The sequence below is a fragment of the Octodon degus genome, unplaced genomic scaffold (genome assembly GCF_000260255.1).
Source record: "Octodon degus isolate 3935 unplaced genomic scaffold, OctDeg1.0 scaffold00254, whole genome shotgun sequence".
Lineage (NCBI taxonomy): Eukaryota > Metazoa > Chordata > Mammalia > Rodentia > Octodontidae > Octodon > Octodon degus.
This window is the reverse complement of record NW_004524830.1, coordinates 2,618,809-2,628,820: the sequence shown is the minus strand read 5'-3', so window position 1 is coordinate 2,628,820 and position 10,012 is coordinate 2,618,809. Positions and strand designations below refer to the sequence as shown.

Sequence of the window (10,012 nt, the reverse complement as noted above, 5' to 3'; positions counted from 1 at the left end):
GAGCCCCAGCCCCAGCCCAGCCCTAAACTTCTGTCTCCCTGCCTCCTCCCCAAGGGTCCTAGCTTCTCTTCAGCAGCCCTCCTGCACTGAGTGGTAGAGTATTTCCTTACTTCTCTCCCACTTTTCTCTCACACCACAGCAAGGAACCTTACACTGACAAGAAGCAAGGCGTCTCCCCCACAGGCAGCAGTCCAGGCCTGAGCAGCACTTGTGACCTGCAGCCTGGAAGCCTGACTAGTGCAGGCACACTCTGGCATTCTCTGGTCTCCACCCTGAGCCAGGTGTGTGGGGCCCCATGTGCAAGGTCAGGGACGCTAATGACTGCCGAGGCACAGACAGAAGCTGTGGATTCAGCAACCCCCAGAGAAATGTGTCACCAGCCACGTGTCATTAAGTAATGCCACCAAACACATGGGCTTGCAGGGAAGATAGCAGAGAAACATTTAAATAAGGAGCACAAGACTAGTGATGTTTCTTACCTCTCCAGTGGCAGACTTCTCTGGAGGCTGTGCTGTACTGGACAGGCTTGGTGGATCAGGTCACAGCCCTAGGCTGGGTGACATCTTTTCATGGAGACACCTTGTTTCAGATGAACAGTTTTGATTTTCCAGTTTTCCTGGTCAATCTCACCAATCTATTGTCCCTAGTTCCTCAGTCAACACACAGACACACACACTCACTCTCTGTGTGTCTGTCTGTGTGTCTGTGTGTATCTGTCTGTCTGTCTCTCTCCCTCTCTCTCTCAGCAGGAAGGTGGGTGTCCCCAGCCCACACTGGCTGGGGCAGGGCATGATCACAGAGCTGTGGGCCACATGTCACTCAACAACACTCACCTGAACCATAGAGAGCCTGACACAACTGTATAACGTGGAAGTGGCTGAACTCGATTTACTGCCTCAAAGAAGCAGCCCACATCCGCACAGCCACTCTGTTGTTTGTGAAGACTGGTGTCCACCCCATTCTAAATTCTAAATTCCATCCAAATTCTAAAGTCCATGTACCCTCTGTAGGTCACAGGTGAGCTACCTACTGCCCTCTGGCTGGGCCTACTCTGGTTTCCAAGGGAATAAACCACCTGGGTCCCATCCCTTAGCAAAGGGATGGCTAAGTGCAATGGGAACCTCTTGTGTATAGATCTGAATGTTTTCCTTTGGGAATTCTGTGAGCAAACAAAATGATTTATGGAGCCAATTCAAATAAACCAAACCAAAACACAGAGGCTCAGAGGACAGACTACAATGGAAACAAATAACTCAAAGTAATTTCTCAGTGTTTTAGTCATCTCCAGAGGTTTGAGTGGGTGTGGTCATTGGTCCCTCTGAGGTCTTGGCTGTTTCCTGTATGCCAACCTGGAGTTACTATGGGAGGGTGGCAGACTTCTCTGGAGGCTGTGCTGTACTGGACAGGCTTGGTGGATCAGGAACTAACTTCTTCACTTTGAAAGTGAGTTCTGTCCTTTCTATAAAATAGGAGTGACTCTTATCATGGGCTCTAGCACCTAGATAGCTCTTCCTGAACACATTAAATTATAGAAAATGCCTGCTCAGTTCCAAACCCAGGAACACACACAAACTAAAGATACCTTATCACAGGCCAAGGATTTTTCTGGTTTCTACAACCCCCTCGCTCTACTTTCCCTTTCCCTCGGCAACTCCTCAGTTTCCCCTAGTGCCAAGTGAGATCAAATGTGAGCCCATAAATCAGCCAATGAGAAAGAGCTCAGCTGCTCCTCCCACATTCAGGATAAAAAGGGAGACCCTTCTTTGTCCTGTACACCTGCTAACCTCATTGTTAACATGTGCTTGGGTCCTTTTGCAAAAGTGAAAGCCTCATCAAGATTTCTTGATGTCTAGATGCTTCATTATCTGTACCAACAAATTGAGTCTGGGGGCTCATTTCCAACAATTTTTGGAGCCCAACATGGGGCCCCAGCCCACTAAGGCATGAAGACTTCCACCAAAAGATACATCCCATGGTCTTGTTGCAGTGCCCTTTGGGACGAGAACTGGAGCCTGTGGACTGAGGACCCAATAAAGACTTCCAACAACCCTGAAGGGCCCAAAGGGAGTCAATCACAACTAGGCAAGTTTGTGCATGAACCAAGGTAAGAAGTCATGGGGGTGATAGGATCTTGCTTTGGTAATTGGGTTATTCTAGCCCTGCTCCAGGACAGTCTCAGATAAGATTGAGATGTGACTGAGATTGTGACAGTCTTGGGTGAGATGTGACCTTGGGCGAGACCAAGGTGATTTCAGGTGAAATTGAAAATAAACAATTGTGAGACATCTCAGCATCTGGAGATTGAGCCTCTGGTTTGGGGACAAACAGAATGGGAAATTTTGTGCTTCTCAATCAGTGAAGGGTGGAAAGCCAAGGGGCTCCAGGAATAAAATACCATGATAGTCTCCTCAGACTGATGGTAAGGACTTTGGACAACCTATGGACAATACCCAAAAAGCTCAGATGATAAAATATTGTTGTTTCCTAGCCTGATGGTGTATGCCTGTGATATCAGTACTCAGGAGGCTAAGGCAAGATCACTTTGAGTTCAAGATCAGCCTGGTTGCATAATGAGTTTGAGGCTAGCCTGAACTACACAGGGAGACCCAGTCTCAGATAGAAAAGTAAATCAAAAGAATAAAATGTTGTTTCATTTGGCCACAAACTCCCATCTTCATTCCATTTGTCTTCTGGTCGAAGCTTAGATCGGATGAGGACTGGGTTTATCAGTTGTTGATTAAATATGTTAATGATAAAGACGCATCTCATAGGTTATTCTCTATGCTAGCAACAAGACTAATGGTCTTCTTTTCCCTAAGAATACTCAGGGACTTAATAAAAACCAAATGGATTCCCCTCTGGCCCTCCATACCCATGGAGTCCCTGACCCCAGCCTCTAACACCCAACACTTAGGACCAGCAGCTCCAACTCAATAGGAGTTGGTGCCAACCAAGGAAGACCCAGTCTCTGGCACAGTGATGACAGCCAAACAAAGACTGACTGACTTGATCCTGGGTGGGAAAAAAAAAAAAAAAAAAAACAAAAACTAAATAAAATTTAAAGGTAAAAATGTGCCAAAATGATATCCAAAATCAATCTTTTTCTCAAAGACTAAAAGGGGGCTCAATTTCCCTTTCCCTTGAGGAAATTTCTGGATGAGGGAGAAGTTGGGTTACAACTTAGCTAATCAATAAATTTACTTAACCCTTAGCTAATCAATAAATTTAGTTTTGGCTTCCAATTTAAGTTGATATTTTTGTTAATATACTTGAAACATTTATGGCCTGTAAATTTTTTTTTGTACATATTTTTTATTTTTAACATCCAGAGTGTGTGATGTAAGGGCCAGAGCTTTCCCCAAGACACAATTTTATAAATTCTCAATTGGCTGATGAGGCCAGTAGGGATACTTCTTGTCTAATTTGGTTTCTGGGAAGGCTTCATTCAAGTTCTCAATGGTCATCTGATCAAACGGAATCATGTTACTTATTTTCTCCAGCTGTTTCTCATATTTCACAATCCGGGCCTTTGAAAGAGACACAAACTCAGCACAACTTTTTACATCTTCCTTTTCATCAGCATCCACCAGGGCAGTACATTTATCCTCTGGCACAAGTTTTCAGGGCATTAAACTTCTTTTCACAGTCACCCACCAAGCCTGCCTTGGTCACCTTGGCCTTGTAGTAAGCCCAGTTAATCACTGGTAGTTTCTCAGACAGAACACCCAACTTGGTGCTGAGGGTCTCAGTCCAGGCCTTCAGAGAGTTAGCAACAGCCTTTTGGTTTCTGGGTATGATCTCTCCAAAAGCTACCCAGTCAATGGCTTTCAGAGCAAGTTTGCGTCCAGCCATCTTGGGATCCTTCACCGACCCAGTGAAGCTCAGTCTGGCCTGTAAATTCTTAAACTACAATTACAGGGTTAAGTTGCTCTTCTCCCTGCTTTACACAGGGGAGGGAACTGTGGCCAAATGAGATGACAGAAGTAACACTTGACATTGGATTCAGTTATTGGAAACCTATTAATTATGGTCAGGTAAGTCGGAACAATTGGATACCCTGCAGATCTACTTATTTCAACTGTATATGTTATAACACCTAAATACAGGTCAAATATTCCTAGTTCCCTAGGAATAGTTACACCTGCAGTGAGCTAGGCTGGGGTAGAGTGCTTTGAAGAAATGTAAAATATCTCCATAATTCTGTACACTGCATGTTGAAATGCTAGTTTGGATATATTGGGATGAACACAGTGTATCATAAAGTTAATTTTATCTTCTTAGAAGGATTCCTAGAAAACAAAAACTGATGCCGGAGGCCACATGGTGACTCGATTGACAATGCCGTTACACAGTGAGATCTGAAGCCAAGGACTCCAGTGCCACCTACTGGACACATACACTGTAAGGGGAGGGGGTGACTAGAAACCAGTTGCTCATAGCTCCCAGGGCACATCTGACTTCATGTTGTTCATGGCCCCACTGCAGTCCCCTAGCAGTTCATCAACGGGAGTCCATGTCAGCACCCGTGCTACTCCCAGGGCAGGGCTTCCCGATGCCTGGTGGCCTCTGCTCCTTCCTCCTACCCCATCTGCCTCTCATGTCCTCTTCCCATCTTCCCCACATCATCTATTCAGTGTTTGCCTCCTCCTTTCCCTACCTTCCTTTTCATTCCAAGTCTAATGATCATATTTTTGTGTCCCACTGTGCTTTGTCTCTTCTTTCCCTAGCGTATACAGCTGTTTCAGATGGTTTTGTTGCCTTAACCCTTACTTTGAGGTCTCCGTCTATTGGGTGTTGGAGTCTGTACACTGTCAGGAAAAGCTGGGAGCTCCTGCTTCTTCCTGGGAGGTGACAGGCATCCTGGAGACACGGCTTTCCTCTATGGAGCTAGTGCCCTTTCGGACAGCTGCCTGATGAGGAATGTGGGTTTCTCTCTTCCTTTACCCTGCATGGTGGCTCCAGAAAAGCCACAGGACCATGTCTGTAGGATGTCTTGAAATCATGAAGCAAGTCCCAGCTTTGTTCCTGAGTTTTAGGATCAGTCTATCCATTTCTGCAAACCAGACAGCTAGGTTAGCAGGTTTAGGGTGTATTTATTTAGTTATCAGCCTGGGGAGGTCTGTAACAGAATGACAAAGTCTAGCACTTTGCCCTTGCACTGAAGCTCAGGACAGCATGACTCCCTGCTGCCTCTCTGGATTATGGAGGTGTTGCTCCACCTGGTCTCTTGCTGCCTGATGGGACTGTGTCCCACACCTCCACCCTGGAGGCCCCAGAATTGAGGTCCTTCTGCCTCCATGCAAGGCCCTCTAAGCCCCTGCTCCCCTACCTTGCTAAAAGCTGAGCTTTAGGAATGAAGCCTCCACCTGCCTGTATGGGTAGAGGAGTGAAACAGATCCCTTGACCCCAAGCCAGGGTATGGGGTGACAAGAGACAGGCCCAAGGCTCCGCAGCATCATTTTATAGCACAGGAATAGAGCAAAGAGACTGTACTGCACCAGCAAGGACATGGCAGCAAGGAGCTGAGGACCCCTGACTGCAGGGCAGGATGAAGGCCCGCTCACCCCGGAGCCCCACTGTCCCCTACTGCACCCACAGTACAAGTGGAGTCAGCATGCCTCCAGGGTCATGTCACTTGCTTATAGTATGAGATCATCTCATCCAGGGTTGCAAAAGTGACTGTGGGGGCCTGAGGCTGGCCTCCAGGTGCAGGTGATGATGGCACATGTACAGAGCAGGGCTCCTGGCCCTGGCCCGCCTGCTGCCCTGGGCTGCTTGCTACCGGCCTGGGTCTGCTCCATGTCTGGCTTCCTGAAGACCCCACTCTTTTCTGACCCATGAAGTAATCCGAAGGTGGGGCAAACTCAGGGTCTCGCTCAGCCCGGAGAGCTGACTGCCTCTTGGACCACTGTCCAAAGGAAAACTCTAGAGAAAATGAGAAACAGTAGCATTAGAACTCATTCATGAACTGATTATACTTACATATTTCTTTCTTTTTTTTTTATTTTTGGTTTTGGACTTTTGAGGCATAGTCTTACTATAGCCCAGGCTGGCCTTGAACTCACTATGTGGCCCAGGTTGGTCTCAAACTCATAGTGATCCTCCTATCTCAATCTCCCCAGTGCTGGGATAATAAGCATGTGCTACCATGCCCAGCCAAACTTACAGATTTCTTAAAAAACCCCAGAAGAGCTACCAGGAAGGCTTCCACATCCTCCAGAGTTCTCTGGAGAACAAGCATAGCACCAAGAAAATCCCATCACAAACTATATAAGCAATACCTGGAAAAATCGTGAAACCATGCTATGAAGAGAAGTGTTTACTTCCCAACAGGGAGAGATCAGAGCAGAGCTTTGAGGAGAGGGCTGGCAGGCTTAGGAGCAATGCCAAGAAAGCACTCAAATGAACTAGAGAGAGGATGAAAAGTGAAGCAGTCACATCATTCGCATGACGTATCACCGTTGGCTGTGTCCTTGGCAGAATTTTGGAAGATGCCAGAAGACCTGTCCAGATCTAAGTGGTGTTTATTTCGTCTCCACTTGTTATCGTGGCCCGGTATTTGCCTTTTGGGTCTTATCAGGTCGAGCGACATGTGCTCAGGTCCCACTGAAATGAACCCTGGAAGACGGCATGAACCAGCCTTCCAGAGAGGTTGCTGGGGGCTCCATGGTGAACTCAGAGGGAAGCTGTGCATCCCACAGGGGCACAGGTAGGTGACTGGCCCATCCTCACTTAGCTGAAGAAATGTCTCCACACAGCTCTCAGCACCCCAACTATGAGGCTCTACCTGGCTGTAACAGGCAGTCTATGACACCACACAGGAGGAAATCTCCCCCAAGAGCACACAGAGCCTAAGGTGCCAGAGAACCCAGAGAAACCTGAGGTTTCCGGAAGCCTCTAAGAACCACTCAGGACATCCCTCCCCACCCCCACAGCTGATCCCTTTCCATGAGCAGGGAGACTAATGGTATTAGTGGTAAGCCCCCAACGATCACTCCTGCCTGGTGGGCTGGGGATGGCTCAGTGCTGGCGCCTGCCTAGCACGCATGAGGCCCTGGGTCCCTGCAGCACGGAAAGCAGGCATACAGGGGACACTGGGAAGAAGCCCCTGCTATAGCCCTCACCTTTCCCTCGATCCCACTCCCGTATGTGAGGCACCCCAGGCCGGGTATCCCTCCTCTCCTGGGTGATGACCTCTACTCTGCTGTTCTGGGGTGGAGGTGGAGTCGGCACAGGCTCAGGTTCTGGTGGCAAAGGTCCAACAGCATGCCCATCTATGTTTGTAGGAAAGAAGATCTTATTAGAACACAAATGTCAAATGTGCTAAGCATGGAAATAAAGGAAACAATAACCAGCCTTTACAGAAAGGCCATCACTCCCCAGGTCACAGGTTCTCTCAGTACCATGTATACAGCAGGTCATCTCAGTGCAGTAAGATAAAGGAATTCAGTGTTCCCACTTCACTGATGAGACGATTCATCCCAGGGACATGGGCAGCAGATGCTGGGGGCAGGGACAGGACCCATGCTGCCCACACCCCCTCTGCTTCTCCACCCACAGCAGGAGAATCACTCAGTGAGTGACAATGGAAGATGAAGCACAAGGAGCCAGGTGACACAGGCTGCAGCCTGCTGTGGGCTATTCCATTTGGGCTATATTTTATAATTTTTAAATAAATGGTTTTCTGGATAACACTTTATGTGGCAGCTCTCATTTTCTGGGAAAGAAATGTGCCAGACAGAAGAGATACCAGGAAGGCTTCCACATCCTAGAGCTGGCATTTATGTGACACTAGAGACATCTTTCTACTTCCTTATCTTTCCTGGATCTTTTTAAAGCTAGACCCAGCTTGGCCCAGGGGTGGGGGGTGCTGCAGCTGCAGCGAAGCCATCTCTGTCCCTATACTCTGGCTCCCTCATCCCTGGGAACAGAACGCCTGCCCCTAGCTTCAGTTGGTTGTGTGGCCTCCTTACTGGGAGGCCATTTACCAGCTTCCCCTGCAGCTGGGCACAGCTGTGGACCTGAGCTCAGCCAATGGGGGAACAGGACTGTAGTAACCTCAGACTTCCCTACCTATGAGCACAGAGGTTCCAGCGCTTCCCCCGGGCAGGGTCAGCAGCAGGTGCCATGGGGCGGGCATCAGCCATGAGATGACACCAATGCTTGAAAGAATCAGGGACTACTCAGGGAGAGCTGGCTGCCCCAGGTGCACCCCCACCGACCTGCTCTGATGTGTGACAGAGAAGCCAACGCTCCTCCCCTCGGCAGTCCCCTTGTCAGGGCAGCTCAGCTTCACCGACCTCAGGCGAGCTCACAGAGCGCAGTGCTCACAGGGCTCCCAAGGGGACTTGGACCACGTGCAGAAACCAAAGCTGTAATGTACCTTTGCTTTCTTCTGTCCCATCTTCTTTTGATGTTTTCATCTTTTTTTGTTGAAGTTTGGCAAGTCTTGCTTCTAATATGGCCTTTCAATTCTCCTTTATGTTTTCTCATTTTGTTCTCTGATCTGTTGTCTAAACAGAACAGAAAGTTAAAAATTATTTCCTTAAAGCCAAATTCATAATATGTTTGTTCAAAATGTTAAAATTTCTTCTAAACACAGATTTTTTTTTAACGTTTTATTTATTTGGTACAGGTGCTCGCTACATAGTTGGACTCATAGTGATCCTCCTGTCTTAGCCTCCCCAGAGCTGGGATTACAGGCCTGCACCACCATGCCTTGGTTTTGGCGGCTGGCATGGCACAGGGCTGGCAGGGCATGTCGTACTGGGGACTGAACCTGTATCCTTGTGCTTGCCAGGCAGGTGCTTAGACTGCCGAGCTAACTCTCCAGCAGCACACTGATTTTCCTAGCACCACTAAGAGGTTATCTTTGAGACCCTGAAAATGAAGACCTATGAGGCACTCTATGCCGGCCCCTGACGTCTTAGGAAGTCTAGAGCACCCTGGAACCCTTGGGTTTCAAGAAGACCATCCACTCTGGCATGGAGTATAATCCTAGCACTGGGAGGCTGAGGCAGGAGGACTGCAAATGTGAGCCCAGCTTGAGAAACCTAGCAACTTATCGAGATGCTATACCAAAACAAAAAATAAAAAAGACTGAACTGTGATTCAATGTGAAGTTTCTGGGTTCAATCTGTAGGACCACCAAAAACAAAAAAGACAGCGATAGACAGAAGAACACAAAAAAGAAAAAGGAGAGGGAACAAAGAGAAGAAAGGGAAAGAAGGAAGCAAAAGAAAAGAAAGATATCCAATTTTCTTCCTTAACCTGTAAAATAACTTTCTGTTTTCTCCTAGCTACCTCAAGGTGGAAAGCAGATGTTAGATATAGGTTACTTCTGAAACAGTTCTAATTTTACATTTTGAAATACCAAAATAATGGCAATCACCTTTATTAGATGTAATTTTATGTTTTGTTTAGTTTTTTTTTTTTAAGCCAGGGTCTCGCTATATAATCCAGGCTGGCCTTTTTAACTCTGTGCAGCCCAGGTTGGCCCCCAACTCATGGCAATCCTTCTGCCTCCATCTCCCAAGTAACCACAGGTGTGTATGCACCCCAACACCTAGCATTTTAAAAAAAAATTATTTTTTAATGTATTTAATACAGGGTCTCATTATACAATTTGGACTCATAGTGATCCTCCTGTTATTAGCCTCCCAAGCGCTGGGATTGTTGGTACCACAACGCCCAATCTTAATTACTGGCTTGGTGAGCCCTGGGGTGGGGCTGGCATAGCATGGCACGCTGGGGATCCAACCATGATCCCTGCATCTGCCTAAGCAGGCACTTTAATCTGCCGAGCTATCTGGCTGGCCATTACAAAGGCATTTTGAGAAGCAATTTAAATTCCTAATTTAACTCAGAGAACCGCTCAGTCCTGCTCAGCCCCTCATCCCACCTCCTCTGATCGAGCTCGAGTACCTGCTCCCGCAGCATCTCCAGGGTTTTCATTTGCTTGTTTCTCAGCTCTTTGTCTTGGGCAAAGGCAAAATATCCAACACCAAGTTGC

At 47.5% G+C, this 10,012-nt stretch overlaps 1 protein-coding gene and 1 pseudogene across 1 annotated transcript in view; both read right to left on the bottom strand.

Annotated features, from left to right (window-relative positions):
• Positions 1 to 3,081: 3,081 nt before the first annotated feature.
• On the bottom strand, positions 3,082 to 4,392 carry LOC101575157 (annotated as a pseudogene).
• A 1,159-nt stretch (positions 4,393 to 5,551) lies between these two features.
• Ccdc174 (coiled-coil domain containing 174) overlaps positions 5,552 to 10,012 on the bottom strand; it is a 33,533-nt gene continuing 29,072 nt past the window's right edge. The window contains 4 exon segments of the mRNA XM_012512656.2: positions 5,552 to 5,925; positions 7,125 to 7,274; positions 8,384 to 8,513; positions 9,925 to 10,006. Coding sequence (XP_012368110.1) covers positions 5,627 to 5,925; positions 7,125 to 7,274; positions 8,384 to 8,513; positions 9,925 to 10,006 — 661 coding nt within the window. The 3' untranslated portion in view covers positions 5,552 to 5,626.